Source organism: Podarcis liolepis, assembly GCF_965112155.1.
Source record: "Podarcis liolepis genome assembly, chromosome: 3".
NCBI lineage: Eukaryota > Metazoa > Chordata > Lepidosauria > Squamata > Lacertidae > Podarcis > Podarcis liolepis.
The window spans coordinates 101,568,461-101,586,497 of NC_139557.1; the positions used below are offsets into that span (position 1 = coordinate 101,568,461).

At 43.5% G+C, this 18,037-nt stretch overlaps 1 protein-coding gene across 1 annotated transcript; it reads left to right on the forward strand.

Annotated features, from left to right (window-relative positions):
- Positions 1-878: 878 nt before the first annotated feature.
- Positions 879-3,890, forward strand: LOC310704597 (uncharacterized protein). Its single transcript, XM_083498253.1, has 3 exons — positions 879-954; positions 2,513-2,623; positions 3,709-3,890. Exons 1-3 carry the CDS (start codon positions 894-896, stop codon positions 3,849-3,851), a joined length of 315 nt encoding a protein of 104 aa, XP_083354379.1. The 5' UTR covers positions 879-893; the 3' UTR covers positions 3,852-3,890.
- The last annotated feature ends 14,147 nt before the right edge of the window (positions 3,891-18,037 follow it).

Below are 18,037 nucleotides of genomic sequence, written 5' to 3' on the forward strand. Positions count from 1 at the left end.
CTGAGATTGTTAATTTGGTGTTTTCATCAGCTGTACGCCATGATCATCACAATTATAACAAATAAAGGCTCGACATACCTCGCTTTGCATGTCATGAGTCTGTTTCATATATTAGTTTCACCTTTTAAGTTGGATTACTGAAATAAATGAACTTTTCCACAATATTGTAATTTTCTGAGTTTCACCTGTATATATAAATATCAGAGCAATGAGCCTCGTTCTGCTCAGTGGGACATATTTTTAAATAGGCATGCAACATGAAGCTCTGGCCTTTTTACACCTGATCTGGGAGGACGGTGCTTGAGGTGTTGTTGGGGAGGGAGTGGTTGCTCTTGTGGCTGCTGGGTTTGTTTGGTTTTTTGTATCTGCAAGTCTCCACTGGCACATTTGGCTGCGATTTATTGAAATTGTTCAGTTTGGTTTTGCATTTACTGTTGATGGCTACTTTTGAGATGTTGTAGTTATGCATTTTTTCATTATGTAAGCTGCCTTGAGTATGGTTTGAACTGTAGAAAGGCAGAATGCAAATAAAAATATGTATGTAAGTATGTATGTATGTATGTATGTATGTATGTATGTATTATTACACGTCTTGTCCTGCAGGGCCAAATGTGCCAGTGGAGACTTGCAGAGCCCATTGTAGCCCTGAGCTAAAAGACTCTGTTCCTCCCACACATCATTATTGTCCTGTAATGATTAGCCAGTTCATAATGTCACGGCCCACCAGTTTATCTTTATAGGTCCTTTCTGAGTACCCTGTGATCTGTAGAGTGGTTCTAACAGGAACAGAGGAATAAGCTTTTCTACTCTGGTGGAATCCAGTGAAGGTCTGCATTTTTTCCTCTATTACTTAGGCTTCTGCTGCGACATACACAGAGTCTTCTGCTTCCAAGATGTCCACCCCAGGCCAACTTTTTCTGGTAATCTGTGCTTTCCTGTGCCTTATACCTGGAGGTATGTTTTCTTCTTCTTCCGAGAGTTGGGGAAAGCATTATCAACCAAGAGAGATAGGTTCAAGGCAGGTAGACTGGGCCAAAGGAGAAGGAAAATGTAACTTAGGTAGATTCACATCGAAATATGAACCAAACCAAACTTCTCCCTCCTCCATAGAATCTCAGCTAAGCCAATAAAATGACCCTGATTCTGTTATCTGCTGCCACTTGATGGAAGGATTGTTTTTAGCTGACAACTGAAGGAGAGGGAGAGCTAAAGACAACAGTAGTTGCAGTCGAGTGGATGGAGTGGTCCTGCTTCACATTTGCACCTTTCCTGCCAACTGCTACAGCCTGCTGAGATTTATTTATTTATTTACTTATTTATGCATGCCACTCTCCCTAATATTTAAATTGGAATGCCAGGGTAGAGGTATCTCGGTAGAGATACTTTGCAAATACAGAATGAACTCAAGCTGTGGTCAAATCATGAGCTCCATCATCTCAGAGCTGGGGACGGATGGGTCAATTTATTTCCATCCTGTGCCAACTCCTTTTAATCCCATTGGGGGCAAATTATGTAAGGAAAAATCAACCCAGCTTTTCAAGCAGCAATATTGAATATTCTGAAGAGGTGGTCTGTGGAATGCCTCTTTCCCTCTTTAGTATTTTCCAGCTGCTCAGAGCAGCTCTGAGGCCATGTGGCAGTGCTGTCCCTTCCTGGGGAATGGTAATGTAGAAAGGGATGCCTGCCCCTGTGTGCCTATGGGGGCAGCAATTGTAAGATACCAATAGAAGGAAGGAAGGAAGGAAGGAAGGAAGGAAGGAAGGAAGGAAGGAAGGAAGGAAGGAAGATATTAAGAAATTAAGAAAGAAAGAAAGAAAGAAAGAAAGAAAGAAAGAAAGAAAGAAAGAAAGAAGGGGAAGGGGACAGAAGGAAAGGAAGCTGAGCCTAGGCCCATTACCCTTTTTCCATTGTCTGAAAGTAAGTTTACAGATTCAAAAATCTGAAATCAGGCATTCTGAAAACAAGATAGTTTTCCATTTCTTTTTTTGAAGTACACTGTCTGTGAACATTCCGTCAATGTTGTTTTTGTAACCTAGGGGCTGCCAAAGTGTCACCCATAAGTGGATATGCATCCACAGGCACATCCCTGGTACCTACGATATCCCCTCTCCGCCCCTTGAGGAGGCAAGACTTGAAAGAAGAGCCCTATTTGTCACCCGTAGACCAGATAGTGATGTGTGCTTGGTTGCAATGTGTTGCCCATGTCAATTTTTCTTGTTTATAAATATGTCCATAGTCCCCAAAGAGTTAACAATCCTTGTACTAACCTAAGGCAGGGTTTCCCAAACTTGGGGGTCTCCAGCTGTTGTTGGACTACAAGTTGCATCATCCCTAAATAGCAGGATCTGTGGTCAGGGATGATGGGAAATGTAGTCAAAAAACAAACAGAGGCCCAAGTTTGGGAAACCCTGACCTAAGGGATTACTTTCTTGCCGAGAATATGAAGATTTCCAACCAAACGGCTACAAGGCTACCCTCATTTATTCACATAAGACTTTGTCTTTTGGAGCAGATGCTCTCCAGTGTTCACTGTGCGTAGCCAAGGAAGAAGGAGAAAAATGCGAAATGAGTACCTGTGAAACTGATGGTGAAGGACAGTGTATTGCATTAATTTTCTATAAAGGTAAAAAAAAAACATCACCTGCTATAAGGTTGTACCTTCTTTGGGCTCCATATTCCCTTTCCCCTTAAGTGTCTTTTTTTTGGGGGGGGGGAGCTAGCGATACAATAAAGGGAAATAGAATTCAATGTGGCACTAAGTGAGGAATGTGGGGGGTGGAAAAATTAGATCCTAGTGACGAATTTCAACAACAGAAGAGGTGGGGTCCCTAGATCCGAAGAGCAGGGCTAGCACACAGAATGACCCAGCAGGGTTTAAAATCATGTCACACTTTGTGCAGTAGGACAGCGCGGGGATAGCTGCTTTAATATCCCATTTAATCCACTAAAACAGTGAACCCATTTCTATCCCTCTTAGCATTTAAAACACCACACCTTGTTAAGGAAGTTTTCAAATGCTTTACTTACAGATGCAAAAGACTTATTTATTATTTGTTCCACGCAGTGGCAAGCAGAAATCAGGTAGAACGCTCTTTGGTGGAAAACATAGAAGTTTAGTTTCAAAAACACAGTCTGAGCTTGTAGGGAGCAAGCTCAGACACATTGAATGGGGGAAGAGAGTGTGGAAAGGAAGAGAAGGCTTGACTTCTTCCCTCACTGGAGAAGACAGTGTGGGGCCTCAATGATTCTAGAAAACACAGTTTTCTGGTATTAACCCCTTCATACACTAACTAGCACTCATGCACAATTATGTTTGACTGCAATGTCCCACAGTATGCATGTGGGTAGCAAGGTCTGATCACATAACAAGTATCCCCCTCCCACCTTTCCTTCCCATATGAACTGCTTAAACCTGCTCTGGGTTTCTGCTAGAGCAGATTAGGGAGCAGGGGAGGAGTGTGTGCCTATACCCAGAATAGCTTTGTTCCCCAAGAGTAATAAATTTTGTGTTTCTTCTTTCCTTCAGTCATCAGTATTGCCAGACTATTTATTTCTAAGCTCTGCAGAACTCTCAGTAGGGGGCACAACTCAAAGGAGAGCAGTTTAGATCTTTTAGGTGAAATTCAGTTATCATTGTGGTGGCAATAGTGATGCAAACATTCACTCTTTTCTCTCCTCCTTTTTCCTGCTTTCTGTCCCTTTTTTCAGCTGAGGAAGTTTTTGAAAAAATACTTGGTTGTTCAAAGAAGGAAGAGGTCCCCTGTGATACAGCAATTGATGACCCAAAAAATGGCATGCATTATAAACTCAACTGCTGTGATGAAAGTGATCTCTGCAATTCAAAGTTTTAAGACTCTGCTCACTTGCAGACAATAAAAGCTTATGCTCTTAGCTTGTCAACTTTTCTTTGAATGTTCTTTATGCAGTGAGGTCATAGTCTGAGACAGTGGCACCAGGTGAGTTCAAAACAGCCAGTACTATTTCTGCAGCAGTGTCCCAAATCTACCCAATCAGCGTGTAAAGGGAGCTTTTGGGCCACTGTACTTTCTAAAGCTAAGCATCTGGAAACACTGCAATCACAAGGGGCTTTGGATTCAAGAGAATGGTGTGCAAGTTCTGTTAAGCACAATGTGTCAATTATTTGGTTAATTAAAAAGAATTCAATGGATTCCTAAATCCAAAGGTGGGGCTAAATACTCTCCAGTAAGAGAGAGCCCAGGGAAGAGTTTTTAGAAGTCACAAAACATGCAGCAGTAAAGCATGGGAATTTAGGCAATTAGATCATTTTAAATATCCCATTCTAAGTCAGTTCCAGTGCTTTCCTTTAGCATTTGACATAGCACATTGGTTAGTAAGTTAAAATGGTTCTTACTTACAAACTTCTAAAGTTTGATTTATACATTTTCCCATAAAGCGGCAAGAAAAACTGGAAGAAACCTTGGGTTAAAAATATGATAAAGTTTATGTAAACACACGGTCTAAGCCGGGAGCCCGTGGTTAAGACCTCCATTACGTATGGCATTCACATGGTTTGCTGAATAAACAAAGCACTTTTCTAAGCCTTCAGCACCAGAGGGGAGGGGGCATGATCAAAGTCTAGGAAAAGAGTTTTGTGGTTTTAACCTCTTCATGTATTAACTAGTACTAAACACACTGGTTGTATGAGGCTGCAATTACCCCACAAAATGGAACTTCATGGAAAACACATCTGAAGTAATTCCAAAGCATTATATTAGAAAATATTAGATCTAGCTGAAAGACAACATATGGAGATATGTAAGGTCCATTGTGGGGACCTTACGTTTCTGGAAGTCCCGGAGGGTGAATGGGGCCAGCCTGAGTTTGGGACCCCCAGTAGGACACAGTTTCCTTAAGGTCCTTGCTGAGATTATGAATATAGTTGAGCCCGTGTCAAGCTCCATGCGGCATGGGGCCCCCTCTATCTGTACCTCTACATAAATTTTCTCCACGTTGGGGTGGGGCAACTGGTATACCTGGAAGTCCGTGAGCTCTGTAGAGTTGCCTTGGTGCGTTGGGCCCCAGGACCTGGGGCTCTTGGATTGGTCATCTGATGCCTGGCGTTGGGTGGGCCGAGCTCGACACACCCGAGCGATGTGTCCCAATTTTCTGCACTGCCTGCACTCTGCGTTGTGGAAACGGCAGGTCCTCCTCTCGTGATTTTCCCCGCAGCTTGTGCAGTTCCCTCCTTCTCGTCGAGGCAGCTGTGGTATGTGGGCTGCTTGAGTGCGCTGCTGTACTCGGTGCACCTCCTCCCTGTCAGATCCTGAGTCGTCGGTGAGGTCTTCATGGTGGACCCTAGGTTGGGGTGGCAGGCTCAGCTGTGCCTCTTGCGTCGACCTCTTGGCAGCTTCCTTTGCCAGGGCCTCCTCCAGAGCGACCTGGAACGTTAGGTCCTTCTTGGCGTAGAGGCGTCGTTGCAGCTTCTCATCCTTCAGGCCACCGATGAGGCGGTCACGAAGCATGTTCTCCAGCTCTGAGAAGTTGCAGAACCGGGCAGCTTGGTGGAGAGAGGTCACAAACCCAGTTATAGTTTCCCCAGGGGCTTGCCGCTTTGCGTAGAAGGCATTTCGACGAGCCACCACTGAGGGCTGCAGCGAAAAGTGTCCCTTCAGCTGTTCCATTATTGTTTTGTATGGAACAGTAGCGACGTCTTCAGGTGCAAGGAGAGCCTGGGCGATTTCAAATGTCTCCTCTCCGCAGATGCTGAAGAATATCGCCCTCTTCTTGGCGTCTTCTTCATCGGTGACCCCTTTGGCTTCTAGGAGGAAGGTGGAACGGGAGGCATACACTTCCCAGTCTCCAGATGCTGGGTTGAACGGCGAGAAGCTGCTGTCGGTTGCCATTCTGATTTCCTTGTGTCCCGGAACTGAAGCCTGGATACACGGTGCGAGGCAGTGGTGCGGCAGGTGGCGGTGCTGCGATGCTGTGTGTGGCAGTCAGCTCAGCGGGATCCCACCTTTGTCGCCAGTGAAATATACTCAGAGTCGCAAAGTGATTTCATGCTCTTTATTCAGCTCATAGTGGTGAGGAGGAATGAATGAAAGTCCCCTCAAAGTATCTGCTTTATATACATTATTTACACAATGGGCTGCACATGATTGGTTAATTCTGGAATTCTACTGTAAGCCAATCAGGTTGTGGATTCACTTATATCTGGAGCATGATTGGGTGGTTCCTGCCAACCAATCATACTGCTGCATTGTTCTAGGACCAATCAGACTGCTGCATTCTGAATCCTATTGTTCTAGGACCAATCAGACTGCTGCAATTTGGATCCTATTGTTCTAGGACCAATCCTACTGCTGCAGTTTGGATCCTATTCAACTCAGTACATAACAGATTATATAATAATCAGGACTACAAAGGCAAACCGATAACCCTACGCCATGATATATCAGGTTTGAAGGTATGTTGAATCAGGGAAGCATTAAGACCTTCAGTTTCCCATCTGCAGTCAGAAAGAATCAGGACTAGCATCATAGCCTTCAGAATGTATCCTTAAGGTAAAGGTAAAGGGACCCCTGACCATTAGGTCCAGTCATGACCGACTCTGGGGTTGTGGCACTCATCTCGCTTTATTGGCTGAGGGAGCCAGCATACAGCTTCCGGGTCATGTGGCCAGCATGACTAAGCCGCTTCTGGTGAACCAGAGCAGTGCACGGAAACACCATTTACCTCCCCGCTGGAGCGGGACCTATTTATCTACTTGCACTTTGACGTGCTTTTGAACTGGCAATGGGAGCTCACCCCGTTGTGGGAATTTGAACCACCGACCTTCTGATCGACAAGCCCTAGGCTCTGTGGTTTAACCCACAGCGCCACCCATGTCCCTAATGTATCCTTAGGTGGGTTTAATACAAGGTTGAAATGGTCCAGGAACACACTGGCTTGACAGATGGAATCATGAAGTTGGAAAGTACCTCAAAGATCATCCACAGCAACTTCCTGCCAATGCAGGAAATCCACTGCTACATCATCTCCAATAGGTGGCAGCCCAACCTTTGCTTAACATCTTCTAACCATGGAGATTGTAACACCTTCCAAAGACAGCTGTCTTCTAGCAGGGAGAATTTAAATGACCAACAATGAAAGTGATTAAACATTATTGCATTCCTTGAGCCCAGAGAGACCGAACAGGCTGCACCACTAAGAAGGCCCCCTCTGGTTATAAAATCCAAAATTAAACTATGTTCTACTGTGCCAAATTTCAATTTTGAATCCATGAAAACATTCTATTATATGTTTAACAACTCATAAGGCAGCAGACCACAAAACCATTCTTATTGATATCAATGTAACCAACCATAAGATTATTGCTCTTGTTCATCAATATGATATTCTAAAGGTTGAAAGGGGTCAGCATGATACTCTTCATATAGTTATCTCTTCCAGGTACTTGGGAACAATATATCCAAGTACATTTTCACTGGGAAAGAGCAGCAAGTGGAGTATCCTGCCCCCATCCTGGATTGAAGCCACAAGGCAACATGCACAGAGCTCCCCCTCCTTTCTTCTCTAACTGCATAATGCTTATGACAACCTGGCGTCTCATACTGAATGTAAATGAACTGTGAAAAGACTCTGTGAATTGAAAGTGGAGAGCAGTGTGTACTATTTGTCCCATTAAACTTTAATTAGTTTAATGCTAATCATATGTCCAGTGCGCTTCCGATGCAACAATGTCCCATTACAGCAGAGCATTTCGCACAGCGGCTCAAGAAGGGCTGGAGAGTCAGCATTTTTTCAATAAAGGAATCTTGGAGCAAGCGGTTTGGAACTCAAATAAAAGGTTTATTTACACAAAAACAAAAACACTGGTGAAGAATCACATGTTTCAGCAAACACGCCCCAAAAGAAAAAAAAAGGGAAGGGGGAAGGGGGAAAGGGAGGGGGCAAACACACGAGTGAGTTGACTATTTATACAAACTTACATTCCTGGAAGCCTAACTACCTCCAGCTGCTCAGTGATTAGAGCGTCTTGACTAGAGCTTCTTAACCCTTTAATACCAACACCCCCTCTCGCTCGTAACACTGAGCTGTACCAACCTTAATTCAAATTTAAACCTGAACAGAAACATTTATGAGATTGCGGACTCAAAGCTTTTGTAAAACCGTCTGCAAGATTTTCTTGGCTTGGACAATACTTTAGTTCAATTAAACCTTGTTTTACACTTTGGCATACATTTTGATAACGGATATCCAAATGTTTTGTGTGTGCCTTGAATTGACCTGATTTAGCTAGTTTAATACAAGGTTGATTGTCTTCCCACAATCTGATAGGTAGGGAACATTCTCCAAACAATTCTTGTACCAGTTGCTTATAAAATTCCAGTTCTCTACATACATCTGATAATGCATTGAACTCAGATTCAGTTGAACTTAAAGCTATAAGTGATTGCTTTCTTGATCTCCAACCAATTAGTGCATTTTCAAATTTTATCGCCATTCCTGACACTGATTTTCTATCTGGTCCAGCATCAGCCCAACTGCTGTCAGCCCAACATTCAAGTTGTGTGCTGCCCTCTGCTGATAGTTTTAAGCGAAACCTTTTGGTAGTTTGGAGATACCTTAAAACTCTTTTTACTCCTTGCCAAGCATGCATTGATGGTTTTTCAGCTTGTCTACACAGCATGTTGACAGCATATGTTATATCGGGCCGAGTCCACTGTGCAATGTGGAGTAGACTGCCTATCGCTGACTGATAAACCCCGGGATTACAGAACTCTGCCTGTTGCTCAGTTTGAGCATCCTTTGTGTAACTTAACTCCATTGGGGTTTTAACACCAGCACAGTTGTCCATTTTAAACCTTTCCAGCAACTGCTGGATCTTAGCTTCTTGGCTGAGCCAATAGTTCCCATCTTCATCTTGCTGAATTTTAACTCCTAGATAAACAGATACATTGCCTAGTGATTTTATCTGAAACCTTTCTCCAAGCTTTGTGGCAAATTGTTGTGCAAGTTTATCGTCCTTTCCACACAAATATCAAGACTGCTTCTTGTTCACATCCTGAGCCTTTTAGATAAAGACACGCATCTGCTGCGCTCTTTCTGAACCCCATGCTCTCTAGAGCATCGTTTAAGCAGGAATTCCAATTACGGGCGGACTGTTTCAACCCATAAATGGATTTGTGTAGGCGCCAGACCTGGTTTGGCTTGTCTCCTTCAAAACCTGGTGGTGGCGTCATATAGACTTCCTCCTGTAAGTCTGCATTTAAATAAGCCACATTGACATCAAAATGAAACAGCTTATTTCCCTTCTTAGCTGAAGAGGCTAAAAGCATTCTTAATGACTCCGATCTTGAAGTAGGGGCATAGATTTGAGAATAGTGAACTCCTTTGCGCTGCGAAAACCCTTTTGCAACTAGTCGGGCTTTATATTGCAACTCCTCAGTAGTTGTGGACTTTAAACGATATACCCATCGACAACCTACAGCTTGTTGGCCTTTTGGAAGCTCTGTACTTGTAAACACACCGAGAGACTTCATTGAAGCCATCTCTTTTTCCATTGCTTCCTGCCACTTTGCGGCTTCTGAGCTTGGAAGCTGGTGTACCTCTACATAGCTGTCTGGCTCACACTGTGCCATATTTACGTATAAACTTGTCACCTTAAACCGCTCTGGCGGCTTGCCCTTTGTGGCACGTTTTGACCTGCGTAATTGCTCCTCTTGTGCCCCCTCTGACCGTTGGCTGTCAGAATCTGTCTCAGACTTTATGTCTAGACGTGCCTCTAGGGATAAAGACCTCCGTTTAGATACCTCCCTTGGGCTTTGTGTTGCAGGCGACCTGCTTCGCTTTTGCTGTCTGCTAGGCCTACTGACTGGCGATGTTGGAACACTCTTAGATTCTGGCTTTTCTACCTTAGGAGAAGAACCTTGTGCCTGGTCAGAATCTGCATCTGAACCATGTGCACTGTCCTCTTCTGGCTCATCACCCTCTGGACTTTCTTTCTCAGCATAAATGCCTAAATCATCTCTCAAAATGTCAGGGTTAGCATGTAAGTGAGTCCATCTGGATTGCTCACAAAATTCAGCGCTCCTACTGAGGACCACTCTTGTAGTATCCCCATCTGGGTTCACGAACCTCCAAGATTTGGCGTGTGGTTCGTACCCACAAAAGATGAGTTTCCTAGCCCTTGGACTTCCCTTTTTCCTTAACACTTTTGGGATAAGTACATAGGCTTGAGATCCAAACACCCGAAAGTAATTAACTTTGGGCTTCTTCCCATGTAAAGCAAAATATGGCGTAGTATCAATTACCGAATTATATACTCGGTTCAGAACATGAGTAGCCGTCTGCCAGGCTTCCGCCCAGTAACTTTGAGGAAGTTTAGCATCAAACAACATAGAGTTTGCCAACTCTTGCAGAACCCTGTTTTTACGTTCGGCCACGCCTCCCTCTTGGGGGGAATAAGGTGTAGACAGACGATGCTTAATTCCCTTTCTCTTAAAGAAATTCTGCAACACAGACCCGGTAAATTCTGACCCTCTGTCTGTTTGAAAAGCAAGTACTCTAGTACCGAATTCAAGTTCTACTGCATGAACCCAATTTTTAACTGTTTCTGCAGTATCTGCTTTTGTTTTGAGAGGAAAAAACCATGTAAACTTTGTTTTGTCATCTGAAAGACACAGTGCATACCTCGAACCTCCCATGCTAGCAACAGGCATTGGGCCACATATGCACCACATATGTCCATATGCACAAGTTGGAATACTTTGTCAGATTTCCTATTTGAACTGGGATAGCTGCATCTATGAACCTTTGCCCTTTTGCATGCAGTACAATCCAAATACTTAGTACATTTGTTCAATTGGCACCCTTCTGATAATTCAGGTTGTCTTTTAACATACTGAAAATTAATATGTCCCAAACGGCGATGCCATAAATGAACACAAGAATTATGGGTAGGCGAGTTCACACAACCAGCATGAACCTGTTCACCTTCATCTGGACTTGTCTCAAAATAATATAACCCATCTCTGCATTCCACCTGCAAAAGAGATACGTTATTCTTTGAAATAGTGCAAACCCCATTTTCAAACACAGTTTTAAACCCATTTCTATCAAGTTCTGACACAGACAAAATACACCCCTTCATTCCCTTTAGCACGTAGGCATCAATTTCTGTTTGCAAACACTTCAAAAACAGTGTGCCTACAGTCTCTAAGGAACGTTTAGTTGAATCTGCCATTGTCACAACTTTAAGGGTTTGCAAATGTCTGCAATTCTGCAAACGGACACTAGATGGCGCCACCAGGTGATGAGATGCACCACTGTCGATCAACCAGCGTAGATTGCTGCCTTGGCCACGCCCTTGCATCAACGCCATTGCTGAAGCCATGTGCTGTGTGCTGTGGGAGTAGCCACGACCTCCTCCTCTTCTTCGATGTCCCCTGGAACTCCTTGTCTGGTAACTAGGGGCAACGGCCTTGGTGCTATCTTGACCAGGTTCACATGTACAATTCCTGATTAAATGGGAAGAGGAACCACAGTGAAAACAGCGTCTAGCTGCAAAAGCATTTACTGTGTTCTCAAACTCAGCATCCCCACTCTTAGGCACAGCATAACTCCCCTTTGAAGACAAACCTCTTTCTCTTTGCCTTTTATCCTGTTCATCAGCAAGTCGAGAAGAAATGTATTCAAGGGTTAATTCAGATGAAGGCATAGCTTCCAAAGTTAAAGCTAGAGTCTCATAGCTTTTATCAAGAGAAGACAACAAAATGTATGACTGCTGCTCCATAGAGAAAGGAATGCCCACCTGTCTTAGTTGATTAAAGGCAGACACCATTTTGGCAATATGTTCTTTCACACACGCTCCCGGTTGGAGACGTAAATCAAACAAACATCTTGTAGCATGGATCTTGGCCCCCGCAGTGTTTCTGGAATTTAGCCGCTGCAGAACCGTCCAGACCTCATGCGTGTTCTTTAACTCAGAAACATAAGGCATTTGCTCTGGTCCCACTGCCAAAACTAGTAGACCTCGGGCTTTCCTGTCGCGTTTCTGAGAAGCTGCTGCTGCTGCTTTGTCTTCTGCAGACGCGTCTGCAGCTGCCTGTAAAGGCGGTGCTTCAGTACAACTCCACAACTCTTTTGCTTGCAACCAAACCCTTTCTCTAGCCTTCCAATCTTGCCAATTTTTCCCATTGAGTCGCGTAAAGGGGACAGTAAAACTTTCCTGGGACTCTGCCATCCTCCCTGGGGCTTAGGAACGATACTCACAGACCTGTAGACCGTCTCCCAGCTGCTGAGGTGGCTCCTCGAGGAATAAGACGTCTTCCAGCGAGTACAAACTGTGCAGTGCCTCTTTAAAACTTTTCCTAGGCACGTTGCAGGACTCAAGCTGCTTTGAAGGCTTTCGTTGTCGGCAACCGCTTCTGTCTTCGCTCCAGTCCTTGCATAAATCACTCTGAACTGCACTCCTTATCTCCTTCTTGACGTACAAACAACCATAACCTGTCCCATTAAACTTTAATTAGTTTAATGCTAATCATATGTCCAGTGCGCTTCCGATGCAACAATGTCCCATTACAGCAGAGCATTTCGCACAGCGGCTCAAGAAGAGCTGGAGAGTCAGCATCTTTTCAATAAAGGAATCTTGGAGCAAGCGGTTTGGAACTCAAATAAAAGGTTTATTTACACAAAAACAAAAACACTGGTGAAGAATCACACGTTTCAGCAAACACGCCCCAAAAGAAAAAAAAAGGGAAGGGGGAAGGGGGAAAGGGAGGGGGCAAACACACGAGTGAGTTGACTATTTATACAAACTCACATTCCTGGAAGCCTAACTACCTCCAGCTGCTCAGTGATTAGAGCGTCTTGACTAGAGCTTCTTAACCCTTTAATACCAACACTATTTTGTCACACATGAAATTTTTAATTACTTGGTTGATTGATTAATTAATTAATTAAACAGAGTGCTTCTACTTCTTTTTCACCTTTACTTCCTTTCAAATAACACAGCATGGCAAAAAAGCAAAGCAATTTAATATGGAAATGCTACTAAATTGCCAGCTCATTCCTTCTGATTCAGTGTGGATACCCTGACTCCCAAAGTAGGGACTAGGTGATCCATCCATCAGATCTGTTGTTCCAACCACTTTCTGTTCATTCCTGTCCCAAATCTTTGAAAATGTGTCTAGAAAGTACAGTACACCCCTGACTCACCCAATAAGCTTTGAAGATCATTGTGCCTAGTAGTGTACCTCCTTTCCCAATCGCTATGCAGCGAATGCTGACTTTGCCCAGGTTTTGCACTGAGGATCATTCTCTAGTCATGAAATTTAGAACTCTGGAAGAAACATATAGATTTGCATACAGGAGAAGGAATCTTCAGCCCTCAAAAACAGTCATGATGAGTGATGTCGCTGAGGCGACTGGCAGGTGTCCAAAAAGCCACCTCCCACCATGACCCGCCAGCAATGTTGTCCCAAGGGTCATTGGTGGGCAGGGGCTGTTTTTCTCCAAGCTGGTTTTTCAGGGGCGATGCTTTTATCCCTTGAAAATTAATAGCAACACTGCCCCATTGACATGCAAAGGGGGAACTTTCTCCCACAGAAAGTACTGATGGTAGCTAACCAGGATGGGTTGAAATGAGGATTGGTCATTTGGATGGAAGATAAAACTATCCACACTATTAGCCATGATGGGTTCATAGAATCATAGAATCATAGAGTTGGAAGAGACCACAAGGGCCATCGAGTCCAACCCCCTGCCAAGCAGGTTCTTCAGCTCTTCTGCATTGCTCGGTCTCATGTCTCTCATCTTTCTCTTGGCAATGCCCCATAGATTCTCTATGGGGTTCAGGTCAGGCGAGTTTGCTGGCCAATCAAGCACAGTAATCCCATGGGCACTCAACCAGGTTTTGGTACTTTTGGCAGTGTGGGCAGGTGCCAAAGTCCTGCTGGAAAATGAAGTCAGCATCCCCATAAAGCTAATCTGCGCAAGGAAGCATGAAGTGCTCCAAAATCTCCTGGTAGATGGCTGTGTTGACCCTGGACTTAATGAAGCACAGTGGACCATAACCAGCTGATGATGTGGCTCTCCAAATCTCATTTCTGATGAGTGCAGCTTTTGCATCTCATTTGGAAACCAAGGATCCAGAGTCTGGAGGAAGAATGGGGAGGCATACAATGCCAGATGCTTGAAGTCCAGTGTGACGTTTCCACAGTCTGTGTTGATTTGGGGAGCCATGTCATCTGCATGCTTCTCAGAGGTCCAATATTGCTCTATTTGCAATCCTTGTATTGCTGATTTCATTTAATATTCCAATTTTCTGAGATTGTTAATTTGGGGTTTTCATCAGCTGTACGCCATGATCATCACAATTATAACAAATAAAGGCTCGACATATCTCGCTTTGCATGTCATGAGTCTATCTCAAATATTAGTTTCACCTTTTAAGTTGGATTACTGAAATAAATGAACTTTTCCACAATATTGTAATTTTCTGAGGTTCACCTGTATATATAAATATCAGAGCAATGAGCTCAGTGGGACATATTTTTAAATAGGCATGCAACATGAAGCTCTGGCCTTTTTACACCTGATCTGGGAGGACGGTGCTTGAGGTGTTGTTGGGGAGGGAGTGGTTGCTCTTGTGGCTGCTGGGTTTGTTTAGGTTTTTGTATCTTCTGCTGCGATTTACTATTGATGGCTACTTTTGAGATGTTGTAGTTATGCATTTTTTCATTATGTAAGCTGCCTTGAGTATGGTTTGAACTGTAGAAAGGCAGAATGCAAATAAAAATATGTATGTATGTATGTATGTATGTATGTATGTATTATTACACGTCTTGTCCTGCAGGACCAAATGTGCCTGTGGAGACTTGCAGAGCCCATTGTAGCCCTGAGCTAAAAGACTCTGTTCCTCCCACACATCATTATTGTCCTGTAATGAGTGGCCAGTTCATAATGTCACGGCCCACTAGTTTATCTTTATAAGTCCTTTCTGAGTACCCTGTGATCTGTAGAGTGGTTCTAACAGGAACAGAGGAAGAAGCTTTTCTACTCTGGTGGAATCCAGTGAAGGTCTGCATTTGTTCCTCTATTACTTAGGCTTCTGCTGCGACACACACAGTGCCTTCTGCTTCCAAGATGTCCACCCCAGGCCAACTTTTTCTGGTAATCTGTGCTTTCCTGTGCCTTATACCTGGAGGTATGTTTTCTTCTTCTTCCGAGAGTTGGGGAAAGCATTATCAATCAAAGGAGATAGGTTCAAGGCAGGTAGACTGGGCCAAAGGAGAAGGAAAATGTAACTTAGGTAGATTCACATCGAAATATGAACCAAACCAAACTTCTCCCTCCTCCATAGAATCTCAGCTAAGCCAATAAAATGACCCTGATTCTGTTATCTGCTGCCACTTGATGGAAGGATTGTTTTTAGCTGACAACTGAAGCAGAGGGAGAGCTAAAGACAACAGTAGTTGCAGTCGAGTAGATGGAGTGGTCCTGCTTCACATTTGCACCTTTCCTGCCAACTGCTACAGCCTGCTGAGATATATTTATTTATTTATTTATTTATTTATTTATTTATTTATTTATGCATGCCACTCTCCCTAATATTTAAATTGGAATGCCAGGGTAGAGGTATCTCGGTGGAGATACTTTGCAAATACAGAATGAACTCAAGCTGTGGTCAAATCAAGGGCTCCATCATCTCAGAGCTGGGGACGGATGGGTCAATTTATTTCCATCCTGTGCCAACTCCTTTTAATCCCATTTGGGGCTAATTATGTAAGGAAAAATCAACCCAGCTTTTCAAGCAGCAATATTGAATATTCTGAAGAGGTGGTCTGTGGAATGCCTCTTTCCTTCTTTAGTATTTTCCAGCTGCTTAGAGCAGCTCTGAGGCCATGTGGCAAAACAAAATTGTGATCTCAGGAATTGACAGTGCTGTCCCTTCCTGGGGAATGGTAATGTAGAAAGGGATGCCTGCCCCTGTGTGCCTATGGGGGCAGCAATTGTAATATACCAATACAAGAAAGAAAGAAAGAAAGAAAGAAAGAAAGAAAGAAAGAAAGAAAGAAAGAAAAGGGAAGGGGACAGAAGGAAAGGAAGCTGAGCCTAGGCCCATCACCCTTTTTCCATTGTCTGAAAGTAAGTTTACAGATTCAAAAATCTGAAATCAGGCATTCTGAAAACAAGATAGTTTTCCATTTCTTTTTTTGAAGTACACTGTCTGTGAACATTCCGTCAATGTTGTTTTTGTAACCTAGGGGCTGCCAAAGTGTCACCCATAAGTGGATATGCATCCACAGGCACATCCCTGGTACCTACGATATCCCCTCTCCGCCCCTTGAGGAGGCAAGACTTGAAAGAAGAGCCCTATTTGTCACCCGTAGACCAGATAGTGATGTGTGCTTGGTTGCAATGTGTTGCCCATGTCAATTTTTCTTGTTTATAAATATGTCCATAGTCCCCAAAGAGTTAACAATCCTTGTACTAACCTAAGGCAGGTTTTCCCAAACTTGGGGGTCTCCAGCTGTTGTTGGACTACAAGTTGAATCATCCCTAAATAGCAGGATCTGTGGTCAGGGATGATGGGAAATGTAGTCAAAAACAAACAGAGGCCCAAGTTTGGGAAACCCTGACCTAAGGGATTACTTTCTTGCCGAGAATATGAAGATTTCCAACCAAACGGCTACAAGGCTACCCTCATTTATTCACATGAGACTTTGTCTTTTGGAGCAGATGCTCTCCAGTGTTCATTCTGCGTAGCCGAGGAAGAAGGAGGAAAATGCGAAATGAGTACCTGTGAAATTGATGGTGAAAGAAAGTGTATTGCAGTAATTTTCTATAAAGGTAAAAAAAAAAAACATCACCTGCTATAAGGTTGTACCTTCTTTGGTCTCCATATTCCCTTTCCCCTTCAGTGTCTTTGGGGGGGGGGGGGCTAGCGATACAATAAAGGGAAATAGAATTCAATGTGGCACTAAGTGAAGAATGTGGGGGGTGGAAAAATTAGATTCTAGTGACGAATTTCAACAACAGAAGAGGTGGGGTCCCTAGATCCGAAGAGCAGGGCTAGCACACAGAAAGACCCAGCACTGTTTAAAATCATGTCACACTTTGTGCAGTAGGATAGCGTGGGGACAGGCTGTTAAAGCTGCTTTAATATCCCATTTAAACCACTAAAGCAGTGAACCCATTTCTATCCCTCTTAGCATTTAAAACACCACACCTTGTTAAGGAAGTTTTCAAATGCTTTACTTACAGATGCAAAAGACTGATTTATTATTTGTTCCACGCAGTGGCAAGCAGAAATCAGGTAGAATGCTCTTTGGTGGAAAACATAGAAGTTTAGTTTCAAAAACGCAGTCTGAGCTTGTAGGGAGCAAGCTCAGACACATTGAATGGTGGAAGAGAGTGTGGAAAGGAAGAGAAGGCTTGACTTCTTCCCTCACTGGAGAAGACAGTGTGGGGCCTCAATGATTCTAGAAAACACAGTTTTCTGGTATTAACCCCTTCATACACTAACTAGCACTCATGCACAATTATGTTTGACTGCAATGTCCCACAGTATGCATATGGGTAGCAAGGTCTGATCACATAACAAGTATCCCCCCCCCCCACCTTTCCTTCCCATATGAACTGCTTAAACCTGTTCTGGGTTTCTGCTAGAACAGATTAGGGAGCAGGGGAGGAGTGTGTGCCTATACCCAGAATAGCTTTGTTCCCCAAGAGTAATAAATTTTGTGTTTCTTCTTTCCTTCAGTCATCAGTATTACCAGACTATTTATTTCTAAGCTCTACAGAACTCTCAGTACGGGGCACAACTCAAAGGAGAGCAGTTTAGATCTTTTAGGTGAAATTCAGTTAATCATTGTGGTGGCAATAGTGATGCAAACATTCACTCTTTTATCTCCTCCTTTTTCCTGCTTTCTGTCCCTTTTCTCAGGTGAGGAAGTTTATGAAAAAATACTTGGTTGTTCAAGGAAGGGTGAGGTCCACTGTGATACAAGAACTGATGACCCAGAAAGTGGCATGCATTATAAAGTCAACTGCTGTGATGAAAGTCATC